The sequence below is a fragment of the Bos mutus genome, chromosome 18 (genome assembly GCF_027580195.1).
Source record: "Bos mutus isolate GX-2022 chromosome 18, NWIPB_WYAK_1.1, whole genome shotgun sequence".
In the NCBI taxonomy this organism is placed as follows: Eukaryota; Metazoa; Chordata; class Mammalia; order Artiodactyla; family Bovidae; genus Bos; species Bos mutus.
Window position 1 is genome coordinate 5,256,491 of NC_091634.1, and position 19,713 is coordinate 5,276,203.

Below are 19,713 nucleotides of genomic sequence, written 5' to 3' on the forward strand. Positions count from 1 at the left end.
CTACAGTTGTTTTCTCTTCCCTCATTTTATCTTTCCCTCTCTTATAGATGAACTAGGATATTTTGGCATCTGGTTTAATGGAAACTGGGGCAAAAAGTGGAAATTATCTAACCATGATGTTTAATATAAAGGACAAATCTGTACACATGGGGGTCATCAGTGAGGGGCCGGCTGGATCAGACTCGCTTCTTGGGGAAAGTCAGTCTGCTCCTTCCCAGCCTGCCTTCAGCACATTCACCCGAGCACCTTGAGGTTGGCCACGAAGAGTGTTTACACTGAAGAAACAGACAAAAACCACAAATCTGGGCTTTTTACAAAGTAGATATATTGCTAACACCATTTACCAGCACAACACCTGACTCACTTCAAACGACAACGTGTTTGTTCATACTGACAGTGTCTGCAGAAACGACACCAGGTGCCATCTGACGAGGAGAGAGGGGCTTGAGGGGTCCAGAGTGGGGTTCAGGGAAGAGTTTAGGATCTATCTGTTCCAAACGGAGCCCCACTTCCACCCATTTATTCAGTTACTTAAACGACGTTCTGTTTCTGAGAAGGGATGGAGGTCATTGCGCACACCAGAGACGGCGGGCATTAACAATGAGGCTCACGTCCTCCATGAGAGCGGACAGAGCCTGCAGGCGTGCAGCATGAAGACCCGCCTCTGCCATGTGGGATGCACCTCGGGCTGGGGGTGAGAGGAGCCGAGAGTTGGGGCGTCCTCCCCAGGAGGGAGTGGGCCCCGGTGAACAGAGGCCGAGCCCCCCGGGGACACCCAGGCCTCCTCCCGCCCCGCGGCGCGTCCCTCCCCCAGGGTCTCTGCAGACAGCGCACCCAGCACGCGCCGCAGAGGCTCTTCCAGAAGCTCCCAGGCCGGAAGCTTGCATCCTGGGCTCCAGCGCTCCAGGCGGTGCAGGGCCCTCGTGTTCAGCTCTGGGTCACGTCTCGGGCTCCTCCGCGGTCGTGCCGAGCCTGGCAGAGCAGGACCCCGAGGAGCAGCAGGACCGAGGCCGCGAGGCCCATTCGGATGAGATTCTGCACCGTGTAGTCTGGGGTGAGGGCGTACAGGTCAGCGCAGGCCCATCACTCCCGAACCCGGGTGTGGGCCCAGGGCACCTGCCTCCCGGGAGATGATGTGGCCCCCAGCCCAGCCCTGTAACAGACTTTGTCTTACTCACCACTCTTGGAGTCTGATTTGTTTTGTGGTGGGCTGATACTGTCAGGGGCTCCTGAGAAGCATAAAGTGAGTGGTGTGGGTGAGGAGTTGGGGAGACCCCTCTCTTGGTTCTGTGTCTTTCCCTGTGGCGCCCCATCCCCATGTGAACTCATTTTGACTGTCTCAGGCATTTCTGAGGACAGGACTCTGAGCTCAGACAGGACAGCATCTGGCCCCTCACCTGAGACCACAAACTCGAGGGGATCACTAGGGTGTGACAGCTCTGGCCACCATGGACCCACCACCCCCTCCCTCACTGACTGCTCTGGGGGCCTCCCCCCTGGGAGAAAGGAGCTGATCCTCAGAGCTCCTGGGGGTCAGGACAGGGGCTGCCCTCCCCCAGGCTGGGCCCTAGCATCCCCCCTTGCATGAACCCCACCCTTCATCCATGTCTCATTCCCAGGAGCCCCACGGTCCCCCGGGACACCAGCTGAGCCAGGGCCTGTCCGCTTGCTCCCTTGGGGGCCACGGGCTCTGTTAGCCCCTCTCTTGTGCTGCTCTCTGGGCGAGGGGCCATGAAGACTGGAGACCAGAGGAGGGTGGGGACCGAGGGCTCTGGCCTTGAGTCCTACTGGTTGACCCTGAGGCCTGTGTAGCTCAGCTCCATCATCAGGAGCGGGTCTGGACGCCTGGGATGAGGGCAAGGACGGGCAGGGAAGGGAGGCCTCTGGCTCTTTCCGGCCCCCTCAGAGTTGATCCCCACCTTCTGTGACCCCCTACTCCCACTCAGCCCAGAGCTCCCCTGGGAACAGGGCCCTGGCCTGACCTGGAGGATGCAGAGGACCAGGGCTGGGCCCTCACCTGAGACCTGGAGCTCCAGGGGGTCGCTGGGGAGCGACAGCAGGTGGGGGGCGGTGCTGTGTGAGCTGTAGCACCTGTAGGTCCCACTGTGGGCCGAGGTCACAGCACGCAGGGTGAAGTTGGCCTGAACGGGTGGAAGCCGGGTCCTGCAGACGAAGGTGCTGGGGAGCAGCGAGCGACCCCTCCTTGGACAGATGGAAAGTGTCTGACCGGACCTCAGAGCGACACTGCAGGGTCACATTCTCTCCCTGGGGCACTGAGGCCCCCGGGCGGGCGGAGAGGGAGGGTTTCCTGTGCATTCCTTGGGGGGACGGGGGTGATGAGCAGAGAGCCCCTCCCCACACCCCGGACTCTGAGCAGGGGGCCTCCCTGTGACCCTCCCAGCTCCTCTCAGCCCGTCTGTGTGCGTCTCCTTAATCTCCGTGCCTCTCACTCCTGTTTTCACGTTCCCCCCCAGACCCCTGCCCCACCTGGGCCTTTGCTCCAGGACCCTCTCCCCGGACCCGTCACCACCAGGGCCGACCCTCGTCCAGTGCCCTGAGCAGACAGTCGGGACCTGGACCAGGACAGGGGCTCCTCACCCGCAATCAGGATGTCCAGGAGGGCACTGGGAGCCGACCACGCGTAGGAGTTGTGTCCGCTGTAGCATCTGTACTGGCCCCCGTGGGCGCGGCTCACGCGGCCCAGAGGGAAGTCGGGGCTCTGCTGCCCTTCTAGACGGAGGGGCGGGCTGAGCCCCTCGTCCTTGGTGAGAGCGAAGCTGCCAAAGCCGGCCTCTGAGCGACACTGGAGGGTCAGGTTGTCTCCGGCGAGCACGAGCAAGCCAGGCTGGGAGGACAGGGAAGGTGCCCAGGACAGGCCTGCAGACAGGGCATGGAGGCACAGGGCTGCACACCAGCCCTGCTCCTGGGGCTGCAGAGAGAGCTGTCCCCACTCCCTCCCGAGGCTCCCGCCCACGTCCTGCCCCAGGATCCCAGTGTCCCTGCCCCTGTCTCTCCCAGGGCTCATGGGGCATAAGGCTTAGGTCAGGGGTCTGTCTAGGAAATAGAGGGGCCTGGGGGCCTCACCTGTGACCTGGAGATGCAGAGGGTCACTGGGGCGCGACCACAGATAGGGCTGAATGCTGGGAGCATCATAGCACCTGTAGGTCCCCCCGTGGGAGGTGGTCACGGGGCCCACAGGGAACACAGCCTGTTCCCGGCCCTGGTTCCCATAGCTCCTTGACGTCTTGTGTCGGAGCGGGTCAGCGCCTCCCTCCTTCAGCAGATGCAGAGAGCCCGCTGCATACTGTGAACTGCATATGAGGGACACTCTGCCTCCTGCGGCCACCACAGGGCTGGGCTGGGCAGACAGGGAGGGCGCCCTGTACACTCCTGGGGGCGAGGGGCTGTGTTAAAGGGGGACCTCCACCCAGTGACCCCAGGTGTGCGCTGGGAGGGGAGGGGCCTCCTGAGCCCACACTCTGCTCCTCTGCCCATGAGGAGGCTCCCATGGGAGGGACCCAGGGACCCACCCCTCCGTCTTACCTGTCACCACCAGGGGCAGGGGTCACCTCCCTGGACGGACAACATGCCTGAAAGTTGGTCTGTATTACTGTGGCAGTTCAACTTTTCTCTCATATAGAAGTCCGTTGCAGGGCTTCCCTGGCAGTCCAGTGGTTAAGAATCCACCTTCCAATGCAGGCAACATGGATTCCATCCCTGGTCAGGGAACTAAGACCCCAAGTGCCGAGGGGCAATTTAAACCCGTGTGCTGTGACTACTGAAGCTCGCGCTCCCTGGAGCCTGCCCACCACAACTAGGGTCTGCAGTGAAAGATCCCACACGAGGCAACAAGATCTCACATGCTGCGACTGGAACCTGACGCAGCCAAATAGATCAATAAAATATTTTTTAAAATGAAATTTTAAAGCTCCATCGCATGTATACACCAAAGCATTCATGTTTGTGAGGTTGTTTTCTGTGATCTGTCTGATATGAGCGACCCTCTGTCCTTACTCTCCTGCATGTGTACTGGTGGTTAGGCACAATTTCCCCCTCGGTTACATAACTCTGGGTGGGGGCTGTGTGTCTCTCCCTTTTAACTGATGGTTGTTATTTCCTCCTCAAATTACTGAGGCAATTTGCACTCCAAGCTGTAAGGTATTGGAGCCAAAGTGCTCCATGTTTTCTCCCGCAACTGGTACTTGCATTGTTTTCTCTTTCCCTCTCATCTGAATGGATTAAGGTTTTGGCATCTGATTTCATGGAAAGTGGGGCTTGAAACTGACATGGAAATGATCTAACCTAACACAAAGGACACATCTGTGCGCGTGGGGCCATCGGTAGGGGCTGGCTGGATTAGACCCGCTCCTGTGGGAAAGTCAGCCTGCTCCTTCCTTCCCACTGGGCCTTCAGCGTGTTCACCCAGGCTCCTTGAGGTTGGCCACGGAGAGCGTTTGCACCAAAGGAGACACACAGCTTGCACACCTGGGCTCTTTATAAACTGTTGTATTCCTTAGCCGTTTACCAGCAGAGCACCTGGCTGTCACTTCAAACGCCAGGGTGTCCCCTCGCAGTGATGGTGTCTGCAGAAACGACACTGGGTGTCACCTGATGAGGAGAGCAGGGCGTGAGGGGTCTGGGGGGTTCAGGGAAGAGTTCTGGATCCATCTGTTCCCAATGGGGCCCCACCTTCACCCATTTATTCAGTTACTTAAATGAAGTTCTGTTTCAGAGCAAAGGGATGGAGGTCATTGCACACACCAGAGACGGCGGGCATTAAAAATGAAGTTCACATCCTTCATGAGAGTGGACAGAGCCTGCCGGCGTGCAGGGTGAGGACCTGCTCCTGCCATTGGGATGAGCCTCAGGCCCGGGGGTGGTAGGAGCCGGGAGTCGGGGCGTCCTCCCCAGGAGGGAGGGGGACCCCTGTGAGCAGAGGCTGAGCCCCCAGGGGCCTCCTCCCGCCCCCGCGGAGCATCTCACATCTCTCCCCCAGGGTCTCTGCAGACAGCGCACCCAGCACGCACCACAGAGGCTCTTCCAGAAGCTCCCAGGCGGGAAGCTGGCGTCCCGGGATGCTGAGCTTCGGGCAGTGCGAGGCCTCGGTGCTCAGCTCCGGGCCGCATCTAGGGCTCCTCCGTGGTCGTGCCGAGCCTGGCAGAGCAGGACCCCGAGGAGCAGCAGGACCGAGGCCACGAGGCCCATCCGGATGAGATTCTGCACCGTGTAGTCTGGGATGAGGGCGCACAGGTCAGCGCAGGCCCCGTTACCCAGAACCGGGGTGTGCACCCAGGGCACCTGCATCCCGTGAGAGGACGTGGCCCCAAGCCCAGCCCCTGACGGGGACAGTGTCCTCATCCCCACTCGCAAGTCTGACTGCGGTGCTGGGGGAGGGTGTCAGCGGGGCCCGAGTGTCCTGAAGAGAGGCTGTGGGTGGGCCATGTCCTCCTCGGGAGCCTCCCGGGGCCTCTCTATCTTACTGTCTCAGACGTTCCTGTCAGGACCCTGAGCTGCCGGAGCTCAGACAGCACAGGGTGGGGCCCGCCCCTTAGCTGTGGTCTGTGGGGTCCCGGGGTGGGGGCCGCCCCTGAGCAGTGGTATGCGGGGTCCCATGGACCCACCACCGCCCACCACAGGCGCTCACTCAGCCCTCTGTGTCTGCCGGCTGGACTCTGCCCGGGGAGGGGGCAGGATGGGGTGGGGCGGGCCTGCTCCTCCCCAGACTGACCCCCATCCAGCAGCCTCAGGCCCCTGCAGCCTGTGGCTCCCAGGCCATCTCTGCCCGACTCCCCGCCGGCCCTTGACGATTGAGGGGCCTTGTCCCCCCACAGAATCTCAAGGCGCCCTGGGGTGGGCTCTCTCCCCTGAGCACAGAGCCTCGAGATTCCCCAGGTTCGGATTTGGGTCTGTGGCTGGGAGACTGGGTCCTGGGAATAAGCCCAGGAAGGCGTACGCCGGGCTGACCCAGGGTCCCCACCTCACTCCCCTCTGCCATGCACGGCCCTGTGGCCTCCCCGAGACCCTCACACTGCCCACCTGGCCCTCCGAGACCCCAGTGCGGGAAGAAGGGGCAGGGCGCGGGCTCCGAGGCCCCTCAAGCAAGGGGCCCCTCCCTTAGCGCCCCCTCCTCCACCACCGCCTGGCGCTCCCAGGGCAGAGCCCCGAGCTGCCGAGTGAGACGGACAGACCAGGGCCTCACCTGAGACCACGAGCGCCAGGGGCTCACTGGGCTGTGACAGCAGGTAGGGGTCTGTGCTGAGTGAGCGGTAGCACCTGTAGGTGCCCCCGTGGGCTGAGGTCACAGGGCTCAAGGAGAACTCGGCCTGGTACCGCCCGTCTTGGTCCTGGGAGCGCAGACGCAGGGGGCGATCGGCTTCCCCCTCCTTGGACAGAAGGAAGGTGTCCGTCCTCTCTCCTGACTGACACAGCAGGGTCACGGTCTCCCCCAGGGCCACCTAGGGGCCCGGCTGCACCAAGAGGGAGGGGCTGTCTCTGAGCCATCCTGCAGAGAGGAAGGGGGTGCGGGCACCGGCCCGCGGGTTCTGAGCTAGACTCTGCGGGCCTCTCTGGCCCCTCAGTGCTGTCTCTGTTTCTCCGAGTCTCTCTGTCCCTCCCTGGGACCCCTCCCCCTGGTCCCAGCCTCACCCCTGGGGCTCCCCGGTGGGGCCTGTGCAGAGTCTGGTCCCCGACTGACCTGCTGGCTCCTCACCTGCCACCAGCAGCTCCAGGGTCTCACTGGGGGCCGACCACTCGGAGGAGAGGCCGTGTCCACCGTAGCATCTGTACTGGCCCCTGTGGAAGGTGCCCACGGGGCCCAGGGGGAAGTAGGCCTGATAGAGCCCACCCTGGGGCCTCTGGGCAGGGCGCTGGGGGAGGTCCTGTCCCCCCTCCTTGGACAGAGCGAATCTGGTGTAGCCGACGTCAGAGCGACACTGGAGGGTCAGGTTCTGTCCAGAGGTGACGACAGGGCCCTGTGGGATCAGGAGGGAGGGCTTCCCAGACAGCCCTGGGGAGAGACACGCACTGGGTTGTAGGGACTGCTTCCCACATGGACCCCCCTTCTCCCGTCCCGGCCCCAGGCCTCGCTGTGTCTCAGTCTGTGTGTCTGTCCTGTGAGCCCCACGCTCCTCTCCCCACCCTCTCACAGGGGCTCCCCTGGGAGCAGAGACCCCAGTACATTGTCTTGTCTGCACAAATGTATGGGGTCAGGACGGGATTCCTCACCTGGGACCAGGAGCTCCAGGGGGTCGCTGGGGGCCGACCACACCCGGGGGGTGTCCCTGTAAAAGCCGTAGCATCTGAACATCCACCCGTGCCCGGGGGTCACAGGGCCCACTGGGAACAGGGCCTGGGTCTGCCCGTCGGGGCTTCACTGTCCATCCAGTGTTCAAGAGACCTCATCTTCTCCTTTCTTGGTCAGAAGGAATCTGTTAAATCCCCAACGGGAGCCGCACTTGAGGGTCATGTTCCTTCCTGAGGTCACCACAGGGCTCGGCAAGGCTGAGAGGCTGGGTTTGCCGTGCAGGATCCTAGGAGAGAAGGAGGCAGCTGGTTCCGTGGGGCCCCACCCTCCCCTCCCCTCCCCTCCCCAGGGCTGGGCTGTGAGAGGGACAGCCCCTGAGAGCAGACCCCCTTCTCGAGGGCAGAGCCCGAGGCCCCCGAGTGTCCCTCACCTGTCACCACCAGCTCCAGGGGGTCACTGGGCTCTGACCAGCCAGTGGGGGTGCTGTAGTAGCACCGATAGCTCCCTGCGTGGTCCTGTCCCATGTGTTGGATGGAGAACCTGGCCTTGTCCCGGGGCTCCAGGGGTTTCTGTCTGTCCCAGAGAACCGGGCTTCCCTCTTTATCAAGACGGAACCCCTGGGCCCACAGGGTCCCCCAGCACCAGATGGTCACAGGGCTCCCCCAGAGGACCACAGAGCCGGGCTCAGCCCAGATGGTGGATTTGGGGAGGGTCCCTGGAAGGAAATCAGAGGCGGGCTCACCAGGCGTCCACCCCAGGCCCTGGCTCTCAGCCCAGACCTCCCAGACTCCCCCTCCATGAGCCCCGAGCTGCCCTCCCCCTGCCCACAGCCTGGGGGTGACCCTTGTCCCCACGAGAGGAGGGAGCCAGGCCCTGAGACAGACTCACCGGCCTGCACTTGGGTCCTCAGGCCCACACTCAGCCCTGGAAGAGAGCGCCCTGTGAAAGGTCTGCCCTCAGATCTGAGCAGCGCCTCTCCTCCCCGGGAGCCTCCTGGGCCCTGGGGTCCCCTGACGGAGCAGGCTTGCTGGGGGGGGGTCCCTCCAGACCAGGGCTCCCCCTGCGCCTCCTCATCTCACCGAGACAGAGCAGGGCGGGGAGCGCGGGGGCCATGGCGTCTCCTCCCTGCGGTCCAGGCTGTGAGGATGGAGGAGACCTAGGTGTCCTCTGGACAGACAGACCACAGGGTGTGTCCTCTCCAGGGCTGGTGCTTCCTGTCATGCGATTGTCACATCAGCATCCCCGCAGGAAGGGACCGACCCTCCCCAGAGCCGGGCCCTAGTTTCTGCAGGCTGAGGCTGGAGTGGGCAGTGGGTTCGACAGACATTTCAGACCACTTCTGGGGCCTCCCGTAACTCTAAGCTGCCCTAAGCCTTCCTGGTCTGATGGCTTTTCTCCCCCCAAGCATCTGCACCTATTTCTCGGTGTTGGCCATGTGCCTGGCTTAGAGGTACGTCTCTGGGCACGACAGATTCAGACCCTGAGCTTGCAGAGTTCAGACTGGCAAACAAAGAAGCAAACAGCAACGGCCACCAAAACCCCCTCAGATACTCTGTGTGTTTGCTTCCTGTGGCTACAGAGCAGCTGCTGGAAGTCACCGAGTTAAACCGACACAGTAATTACCTTCCACTCTGGAGGTCAGAAGTCCACACTGGAAACCCCGGCATTAAAACCGCAGTGTCGTCAGGCTGCGTTCCTCCCAGTCACTCGGGGGAAATGTCTCCCCTCACCTTCTCAAGCTTCTACAAACGACCCTCTCCCTGGCATCACCCCTCCCATCTTCAAAGCCGGCAGTCACAGCTCTCCAGCTTCTGCTCTCAAGTCACATGTGTTCTGGCTGTGTCTTCCTTGCCTCCTTGTTTCACCCATAAGGACCTTGGTGGTGACAGGGGACCCCCTGTTCCCCGGATAATCCAGGACTGTCTCCCTATCTCCACCACTGAGAAGGCGTGTTAGGGGATCTGAAAGGGAAATTCAAGGCTCATCCTCAAATAACCAAATGATGATAATAAACACATGACTCACTCTCCTTCCCCATGGAGTGGGGCTGAGCAGGGTGACGAGTGCTGAAATCACAGCGACTCTCCTGCCCACCCTGGACTGATCAGAGGGACAGGATGACAGAGCCTGGGAGGCCACGCTGACCATGAGGATGCCGTGGGCAGGTGCCCGTCACCCCCAGCGTGCGTTTCAATGCTGAAATTTTCACCAGAAGTCGAGCAGCTCTTCCCCTACATGTCAGTCTCCAAGGCCATCCCACAGAAGATGTAAGAATCCTTTTTGTTCAGCAAACAATTTCCACCCATCATAAACCCAGACATGTGCTCCAGGCTTGGTCCAAATGTGCCATGAGGTGATGAGAGCCCAGTGCTGGGCTTAGGGCTGGGCGGTCAGAAGATCAGCGGCTCCTGCCCAAGGTCTGAGCCCCTCCTGGTCTTGAATGGCTTGTGTTCCTCTCGAGTCTCTGGCTCAGGGCCACCTGTCTGGACACAGTGAAGTTTCCATCAGTCTCCCAACCAGAGACCCGGGCTCCTCCCCTCACAAGGGTGATGAGACCGGTGCCGGTGCTGGGCGCTGGGAGAGGGGGAGCCGCCGAGAAAGGAGGCATGAGGCACACAGCACAGGAGCCAGACCACTCTGGTCAGATGCGGGCTGTGCACTGGGGGCAGAGTACCAGCCAAGCCGTGCTGTCCTTGTTTCTTCTTATCAGGGATTGCGGGTGCACTCGGCGTGCCCTGGGTTTCCCCAGAGTGAAGCTGTGGTTTGCCCTTTGTGATCAGTCACTGGGGTGCGGGGAGATATTGATACTCTGAGAGTTTGAACATACCACGTTCCTCATTAAACATTCACTTAATAATATTAGCAGCTACTGACCTTGTGCTGTAGCCACATGTCTTCTCCCAGAGCATCCGTTTGCATGTAAACCACACTGTGTATAATACCCCACTGCTTTGAAATACCTGAGGAATACGGCTGATTCTTTCTTGTTTCTTTTCCCAGACTAAGGAGATGCACCTAGGCTTTCTTACTGCCTCATGACTCAGAGGCTCTATTGTGTATGTGCTATTTAAAAAAATGTTTTTAAAATTTTTTAATGTGAACCAATTTTAAAGCCTTTGTTGAGTTTGTTGCAATATTGTCTCTCTTTCTGTTTTGGCTTTTTGGCTGTTGGGCATATGGGATCTTAACTGCTCTACAAAGGATGGAACCCGGGGCATTGGAAGGCGAAGTCTAACCACTCGGCCAGCAGAGAAGTCCCTGTGTGGTGTGTTTTAACTTCTGGTTGAGCTCATCCCTTCTGCCTGCATACTGCTTCTCTAGTTGTTATACTGTCATACTGCTTCAACTAGTGTTTCCTAGTTGTTATTTTTCCATATAAAGTTTAGTATCAATTTGTCTAGTTTTTGAAAAAATGCTTGTTAGTGCATTTTGAAGACTGGGGCTCATTTATAAATTAGCTGAAGAAGAACTGGCATATTTGTCATGTCCACGGATGCTGTCCAAGGATCGGATGTAGCTCTTCACTTCTTCAAATCTGATTTTTGTGCCACTCAGGAATGTTTGAAAGATAGACACTTACATGGGCTCAGTTTTGCACAGTTTGTATTACATTCATCCCTTGGAATTTTCCTCTGCTGTTGTTTTGGTTATTCCTACTCAGGGGAAGCTGGGATTTCTTTGTGGATCTGAAAGTGGTTGGTTCATAGAAATTAATTCTATAGTGACTACAAGTCTGACTTTTTGATGGCTGAGTGACTCTCACTGCGGTGTCTCGAGGACTCTCCAGTCCGCTTCCCTCTGCTCCCTGCAGTCAGCTGCCTCCCTCTGCCTCCTCCCTCCCCCCCCTCCACCTCCCCCCCCCTCCCTCCCCCCCCCTCCCCTCCCCTCCCCTCCCCTTCCCCTCCCCCCGTCCCCAGGTGGCCCAGCTCCCCCCAGGTCTACACATACAAGTTCTCCCTGGTGTCCAGGGTCTTGCAAGAACTGTCTCATCCCTCCTCTCCCGCTCTGTTTGCCCCTCAATGTCCCCACCAGAGAAGAACACATCGAATTCCTGTGAGGACAGGGCTTGCACTGCCAAAAATTCAGTGAAAACAAGCAAGCAAAAACAAGTGGTGATGGGCCTGAGTCTTCTAATATTCCCCTTTTTTTGTTTGTTTGTTTGTTTTGGCAGGGAGGGGACAACTGGCCTGGTTTCCTGGCACCTAGAGAACAGTGAAAATTCTGTGTAAATGCAAGAATTGTAAAGATATGTCTAATTTGGGGAGCCTGTAACAGTACAAAATAAGAATCTAAAAGTGTAAAACCATCATGAAAACAACAGGAATGAGCTCTTTCTCTGTGGCCAGGATTCGGGACGTTTCCTTAAGGGCTGATGGAACCAGATGACGCCCTGACAGGCAGCCCTTTGGTTACTGCCCGTCTTCCCATTGGCCTTCCAGAATGTTCTCGCATGTTGCTCCCTCCATCTAGCAGGCCAGCTCTCCTCGAGGCCCCCCTCATCTGGGCTCTGTGCCCCTAGTCGAGGCAGGGGCCCAGGCCACTCCCAGTGCATTAACTGCTGCTGACCTCTGAGGCTAGACTTTCAGCAGTTTCTACTGGTACGGCCTGAAGTGACCTAGAGTTGTGGTCTGATCTAGGAGGTTAGTAACCATCGTTCCGCTCTGTTCTCCTCAAAGGGTGAGAAGACCATCTGACTTCCGAACTGAAACGCTGGTTGGGAGGGAAAAGAGGAAGTAGGGACTGAAAGAGGCATTGTCTTCCGGTCCAGAAGGCAAAGATGCAGAGGGTTTTGGAAGGGGTGAAGTCAAGTTCACAGACTGGATTCAATCCGTTGAACAGAGGTTTTCAAGCATGTGTTTTTAGCCTCTGGTTCAGATCCCTGTGGTGACCTGCCCTTTCGTTTTTGATGTGGTTGATGGCTCTGTAGGTGTCAGAACCACTTTCAGCCCGACCTTGAAGAACGTAGCCATCCCTGGGACGATTCCAAGCAGTGGGGAACAGAAGCCCATGAATACATTCCCAAGTGTCACTGCCTTTGGAGGGAAGACCCTGCAGGGCGTTCTCTACACTCTCCGAGGTCCTGGTGGAGTCCCCTGCCATCACCTCCTGCATGGACCTCAGGCTTCTCTACCAGGAATTCCTTTCCTTCACACTCTCCCTGCCCCACTCGGCCTTCTTGCTTCTCAGATAAACTACCTACACTTCCATCCTTGTCTTGGGTCGTGCTTCCAGGGTAACTCACAGCAATTCAGGGACTGGAAAATGCCATGAGGTGTTTTGGGTTTGTTTTTTCCAATGACATCGTCTCTTCTCTGACTGCTCAAGATCACTCACCTTAACCGCTCCATGACTTGCCCTTTTGTTCATCCTTCACCATTCAGCAATCTTATCCCTGTTCACTAAAGAAATATTTAAGCATGTCAACCCATGGCCATCCCAGGAAATGAGGAGATAAAATTGAGAAAAAACCCATGTATTCCCTGCCCTCAAGCAAGGTCTGGTGTCATAGAAAAACTAAATGAACAAAACAATTACACAGATAAGTGTTTCTAGCAAGATCTGTCATAACCAGACTCAACCTGAGTCTGGATGAAGCAGGCATAGTATTAACTCATCATAGATAGAAACATGATAGGTAGATAAATAGGTGAATTGATTGATAAGTAGCTAGATGATGCATAGACACTTAAATATATAGATAGTTACATAGACACATAGGTAAACAGCTACACAGAAACATACATAGCTATATAGGTAAATACACAGATACATGGTTACATAGATACATGGATAATTACATAAATAACCAGACCACAAGGTCGGGTATTGGTGGAGAAACTTCCCTGCACCGCTTCTGGTCCTAACAGGCTGACAGTACTCAAAGCGCTCATTTCCTCGCTCAAACACTTAGATTTCCCAGCGCAAAAGGAGAAAGAAAACTCTCCTGTCAACATCACATTGTTCCATCAGGAGGCGCCCAGACAGGCTCTCGGTCCCGCCTCCCTCACGCCCTCCGGGGTAGATGCACACCTCAACTGTGAAGCTTGGTCTCTGCCAACCCCCACCCACCCCACTCCCCGTATCCTGTGACCCTGGGCTGCACTCTCCATGCTCACCCTGCCTCCCAGCTGGCTCAGATCACTTCTAAACCGAAAGCCTTCAGTCTACAGATGTGGGTGAACTAAGGAAACAATTACGTTTGTCCAACGTGGGTGGGCGGGGCTTCTTGGACTGGCGAGTGTGCACAGAACCCGACGGGTCTGGGACGGTGGCTGGATTCTTGCCTGCACCCCACGGGGCTCACAGGACACGGGCCCTATGACGAGGCAGGGGTGGCCTGGCGCCCCCGCCCCCTGAGTCCTACCATCACGACACCCAGGGGAGGGGCCGGCCTTGTGAGGAGGAGACTGGGGAGGGGGGTCCGACGCGGAGGGAGGGAGAGACCCGGGGTTTCTCAGAGTCACAGCCCCAGAGAGGGGCTTGTTGAGCCTAGGGCACCAAAGCCAGGCTCACAGGCAGAGCTGGGTGTTCAGGAAGGGACCTCCTCGGGATGCTGGGGTCAGCAAGGCAAGGTCTGATAGAGATGGAGGGCAGTGATGTCCTGTCCGAGGGGTCAGTCTGTCCAAGCGCTCAGGCCTGTGGCCGGTCCCAGGTCTTGCTGCATTCAAGCCCGCGGGGCCCTCAGCCCCAGTGGTTGCTTCTGTTCAAGGAGAAGACAGCCAGGCTGTTGGTGTCTGAAATCCTTCCCAGCATCAAGGTCCTCGTGCCTTAGGAGTCTTGACCCAAGCCCCACATCTGCCCAGACCACCCCCCTTGCGCCCCCAGCCCAGCTGACCAGCTCCTCCAAGAAAAAGGGAACCCAGGAAAGGGGCGGCGTGGCTGCCCCAGAGGGCCCCCGGCAGGCTGCAGGAAGCCAGGCTCTTCGGTCAGTCACTGTCCTCTGAAAAGCACTTCCCTTTCTGCATGAAAACAGCCATCCGCCTCATTTCCTCCCTCAAATCAAGATGAGATGGGCCACACACCCTGTGTCGAAACTCACCCACGTGCAGACACTCAGACAAGGCAACCCTGCCCACCGTTGACTGCCGACCAGACCTGTCACTCATTTTTAAACCATGTCACCCCAGGTAGGAAAGTCAGTGGGGGGGGGGAGGGGCACTATTGGCAGAGGGCAGGGCCCCGTGGAACCTGCCACAAACCTATGCATGTTGTCATGGAAGGAGCATGCATGCAAGGTGCTGTGGGTGGATTTTTAAGTGAAAAAGCAGTAAACGTGCCTCTCAATTATTTTTCTTGTTGGGAAAGAAAACAATGATACATGTGTTCAAAAAAACGGGATGCATGCATGCTAAGTCGCTTCAGTCCGACTCTTTGCAGCCCCATGGACTGTAGCCTGCCAGGCTCCTCTGGTGAGATTCTCCAGGAATTCTCCAGGCAAGAATACTGGAGTGGGTGGCCATTTCCTTCTCCAGGGCATCTTCCTGGGACTGAACCTGCATCTCTTACATCTCCTGCATTGGGAGGCAAGTTCTTACCACTAGCGCCACCTGGGAAGCCCCCCCCCCAAAAAAAAGGGGGATAAATAATAACAAGAGTTTGCATTTGTCTAGCTCTTTCTCCACCCCTTCCCTTTTTTGGCTGAATGTTGTTACCTTTACTCTGTGGTCTGGTTCGGATTCAGATTCAAGAAGCGACCCAACCTCAGTGTCACCCACACTCTGCCCCCAGACCTCCTCAGTAGGTTCTGTTCTCACCAGCTCTGAGGGTTCAGACAACGTGGTTGCTTATTCAACAAGCCCGGTTAGAACGTGTGTTGTTGTTGTTGTTGTTCAATCGCTAAGTCATGTGCGACTCTTTTCAACCCCGTGGACTGTAGCCTGCCAGGTTCCTCTGTCCATGGGATTCTCCAGGCAAGAATACTGGGGTGGGTTGCCATTTCCTTCTCCGGGGGATCATCCGAACCCAGGGATCGAACCCGTGTCTCCTGCCTTGGCAGGCTGACTGTTTACTATCTGAGCCACCAGGGAAGCCCTTATGATATCCCATCTATTATTCAAACTGGGTGTCTCTTCATTAAGTCATTCAGATTTTGAATAATTTGATTCTAAACTCACCATTAATCACTAACTCTAAAATTATTTTTTAATTGACATATAGTTGACTTGCAATGTCACGTTAGTTTCAGGTGTTACAAAGTGAAGTGAACACCTGAAAAGTGACTCGGACATGTATCTTCTTCAGGTTCTCCTCCGTTATACATTATCACCAGATATTGAATATAGTTCCCTGTCTCTACAGTAGGTCCTTGTTGTCTCTCTCTTTTTTTATAATCTTGTCTATTGATCCATGGCTGCACTGGGTCTTCACTGCGGTGCGGGCTTTCTCTAGTCGTGGTAAGCAGGGGGCCCTCTAGTGGTGCGCGGGCTTAGTTGCCTCGCCGCACGTGGACTCTTCCCAGACCAGGGATGGAACCCGTGTCCCCTGCACTGGCAGGCGGATTCTTAACCCCTGGACCGCCAGGGAAGCCCCGGATATCTATTTTATAGAGCAGTGTGTGTCTGCTAATCCACGTCTCCCATTTTACCCCTTCCCCTAATCACTAGTTCTTTATCAGGAGGCTCCAGGTTTTGATAAGAGATTCTGTCAGTGAGCGCTCGGAACCATTAGAACAAAACACAAACCCCTCCGGAAAAGGAATTTTTATACAATTTTCTATGATTCTTGACTTTTTTATAATTCAGAGAATCATTCATTTTGACTATTTTAACTTTTTATCATATTATGAATCAACATACCACCTTTCTATTCATGGGGTCGCAAAGTAGGACACGACTGAGTGACTGATCTGATCTGATCTTTCTGGAATCAATGGTTTCCCACTGATGGGACTCTGCTATGTAAAACCAAAGTGCCGTTAGAGGCCTTAGTGGGGATGGCATTCCTTAGGAAATTAAAATGTGGAGATGTTAGATAGTACTGCAAATAAATGAATGTATCATCATTGGCATGTATTAATTTTGGGTGAGTGTGCATATGTGTGCAGGCCCATGTGTGTGCATGTATTTGTGTGCATGGGTGTGTACACATGTGTGCATGTGTATGTAGATTATTAGCACTGTAGTTCAGTAGAAGAAATGAAATGGAATTATTTTTAATTGATTAAAAGAAATTAATTTTATTTTAATTAAAAGAAAATTTAAAATTTTAAGTTAAATTTATTTATTTTCAGTTGAAGGGTAATTGCTTTACAGTACTGCATTGGTTTCTGCCAAACATCAACAAGAATCAGAGAAATGGCTTTTTTGATATTTATTTATCTGGTTGCGCCAGGTCTTACCTGCAACACGAGGGATCTTCGGTCTTCTTTGGGACACGGGATTTTCGGTCTTCTTGCAGCTTGCAGGACCTTTGACTGTCCCACGTGAACTCCTAATCGCACCATGCGGGGTCTAGCTCCCTGACCAGGGGTGGAACGCTGGCCCCCTGCATCGAGAGTGCTGAGTCCTACCCGCCAGACCAGCAGGGAAGTCCCTGAAACGTCTTTACTTGTCTGGCACTGATCTGGTCCCCGGAGCGGCCCCCGCTTAATGGCAGCACACACACACACACACACACACACACACACACACACACACCTGCCAGAGTTTGATACTTAGCCCCTGCCAAGCAGTATAAACACACCCCGTGGCATTTATTCCACCTCTGTGTTTCCCTGTCAACGCTCCACCAGGATGGTACCCAGGGGAGAGGGAGCAGTCATTCGCACCACAGGGAAGACTCCAGGCCCCCGCTGGCACTGCGTCCGAGCTGACCAGCCATGCGGGCCTCGCTCACAGGCTGCTGGAGGCTGACGTCTGCGGGCGCCGGTCAAGGGAGATCCATCCTCGCTCGGCTCCCTGGGGGCCTGGGGACCCTTCAGGTCATCGAGGTGAGCTCTTCGTCCCCGGGAGCTCAGTGTCTGAGCATCTGTCCCTGCCCTCTCGCACCCAGGCGACGTCTCTCCTCCCACCACGAGGGGGCCCACTGTGACCCCCGTCACTCACCCCAGTGAACACACGGGAGCGGGCAGGGTCGGAGCGCGAGGTGGAGCCTGGCTGCCTGACCACGCAGCACTGCCCGGCTCGTCCTCCAGGTGGCGCCCGAGGGCCTCAGAGCAGTAGGGGCCGCCCTCCCCGCGGGAATGTCCTTGCACCGCAGGGCCCTGAGTCCATCCCCGGCTCGGGAGGCCACAGGATCAGGAAGAAGAGACTATCCCTGACTTCGTGTTTCCTGTCCTCTCTCCGGGCCAGTCTTCTCTTCCCACCTGCTTCCCAGGTGGGAAAGGTTTTTCTTTTACCTTTGTCTTTATTTCTCCTAAACCCTGTCTGCTCCCCACTGTGGGCTGGACTCATAAAAATCCTTTTCAGTGGGGCAGACAGCACCATGTCAACCATCCATGAGCCGGGCGGGGGCATAGAATATTCAGGAACGTCTCCAGGAACGCCAGCCCTCCACACTTCTCTCTGCTAAGCACCCACCTGTCGGCGAGTCTGCCTGAGGTCAGGGTCATGCCATGTTTTAGGGGAAATGCACCATTCTAACTGTGATCATTAACATATGTGTCAACCTGCCTGGGCTAAGGAGCCTCGAGAGCTGGTAAAACAGTATTTCTGGGCGTGACTGCGAAGGAGACTCTGGAAGAGATGAGCTGAGTTTAGTGGCTGAGAGAAGGGGTCCACCCTCACAATGTGGGCATCTCCAGCCCTCAGACTCAGAGCCCCTGGTTCCCGCCTCCCCAGCCCCAGGCTGGGCCTGACACCTCCGCCCTCCCGGTCTAGGCCTTTACACCCACACTGACGCTGTCACACACCCACACTGATGCTGTCACACACGCACACTGACGCTATCACACACCTACACTGATGATGTCACCCGCTTTTCTGGGTCTGCAGCAGGTCCTGGGGCGGACTCTCCACCTCCTGAACCCTGAGAGTCTGTTCCCATGATGGCCTCCTCTCAGAAATCCCCATACAACTGTGTGATGACCTGTCCGTCCTGGAGAGTCCTGAATAATACGGTAATGGTGGGAAAATAACAGACAGAGACAGAGAGGAACACAGAGAGAGGCAGAGAGAGAGTGAAATAGGGAAACAGCACAAGAATGGAACCGGAGGAAACAAAGAGTTAGGACGCAGGTCTCTGCAGGAACTAACCACGAGTGTGAATAAGAAATGAAAGATCAGTACTAATAATGAGCTGGGGGCTGGGCACCCTCCTCTGAGCCAGGACAGAAACCTCCTGGCTGTCGAGATACAGCCGGCCCTGAGGTCAGGGCAGGGTGTCAGGTGTTCACGTAGGTCTGTGGCCCCGTCACTCAGAGCTGGCTGACCTTGGGCAAGTTATCTAATGTTTCAGTCCCTGGTTCTTGCAAAAAAGGGGAGGAGAGAGTAGGACATTCTGTGGAGGATTCTTACCAGGGTTAAACGTGCCAATGTTGGTGCAGAACTAAAATAGCCATTGTAGGAGCTGGCTGAGGAGAAGGAAATGGCAACCCACTCCAGTATTCTTGCCTGGAGAATCCCGTAGACAGGGGAGCCTGGTGGGCTGCTGTCCATAGGGTCACAGAGTCAGACACGACTGAAGCGACTTAGCAGCATCAGCAGGAGCTGGCTAAATCTAGGATCAATTATTAAAATATGCTTAAAATGTATAAGGACATTTAAAAATACCAGGCCTGTAAGAGGCATGCAGGTTTCTTGTGCTTCTGCTGCTGCTGCTGCTGCTAAGTTGCTTCAGTCGTGTCCGACTCTGTGCGACCCGGTAGACAGCAGCCCACCAGGCTCCCCCATCCCTGGGATTCTCCAGGCAAGAACACTGGAGTGAGTTGCCATTTCCTCCTCCAATGTATGAAAGTGGAAAGTGAAAGTGAAGTCGCTCAGTCGTGTCCGACTCTGTGCGACCCCGTAGACTGCAGCCCACCAGGCTCCTCTGTCCATAGGATTTTCCAGGCAAGAGTACTGGAGTGGGGTGCCATTTCTTATGTTTCTATTAAGAACTAAAAATGAAAATATTGATAACTGGACGCTGCCGCCCCATAGCGGGATTTTGGGGTAAAGTTTCTGTTTTAATCCAAGTGGGCACCACAGTCTGACCCCATTAAGCAGGGCGGTGACCACGCACACCGCCCAGTGGAATCGCTCTCCTGGCTGGTTCTGGGGTGGAGGGGGTGTCCGTAGTTAGCCTATACCTGGACCTGGGGTGACAAGGGCAAGTGGATAGTGGCCCAGATTGTGGACCCCCATAAAGGAGGTGGTTAGAGGTGTGGACCCTGGATTCACTGGTTTGTGTTTGATATGTGCGCCAGAGGAAGAGGATTCTTGCTCAAATATTGGGGGAGGGACACAATGAGAGAAGCAGGAGACCTGTACAGTTGACTCAGGCATATTATCAGCTCATCCAGGAAAAGAGATGTCCTGTGTCAACCTTAAAAT

The 19,713-nt window shown here is 56.2% G+C and overlaps 2 protein-coding genes across 2 annotated transcripts; both read right to left on the reverse strand.

Annotated features, from left to right (window-relative positions):
* Window positions 1-356: 356 nt before the first annotated feature.
* On the reverse strand, window positions 357-4,024 carry LOC102277532 (leukocyte immunoglobulin-like receptor subfamily A member 2). Its single transcript, XM_070388393.1, is given in 7 exon segments — window positions 357-1,049; window positions 1,179-1,229; window positions 2,018-2,150; window positions 2,152-2,318; window positions 2,599-2,877; window positions 3,085-3,390; window positions 4,015-4,024. Coding segments are annotated over 7 exon segments (1,068 nt in total). The 3' UTR covers window positions 357-927.
* Window positions 4,025-5,030: 1,006 nt separating this feature from the next.
* LOC102271687 (leukocyte immunoglobulin-like receptor subfamily A member 6) lies at window positions 5,031-9,205 on the reverse strand. Its single transcript, XM_070387200.1, is given in 8 exon segments — window positions 5,031-5,231; window positions 6,200-6,502; window positions 6,710-7,006; window positions 7,225-7,526; window positions 7,673-7,958; window positions 8,132-8,167; window positions 8,323-8,457; window positions 8,867-9,205. Coding segments are annotated over 7 exon segments (1,380 nt in total). The 5' UTR covers window positions 8,357-8,457; window positions 8,867-9,205; the 3' UTR covers window positions 5,031-5,109.
* Between the last annotated feature and the right edge of the window lie 10,508 nt (window positions 9,206-19,713).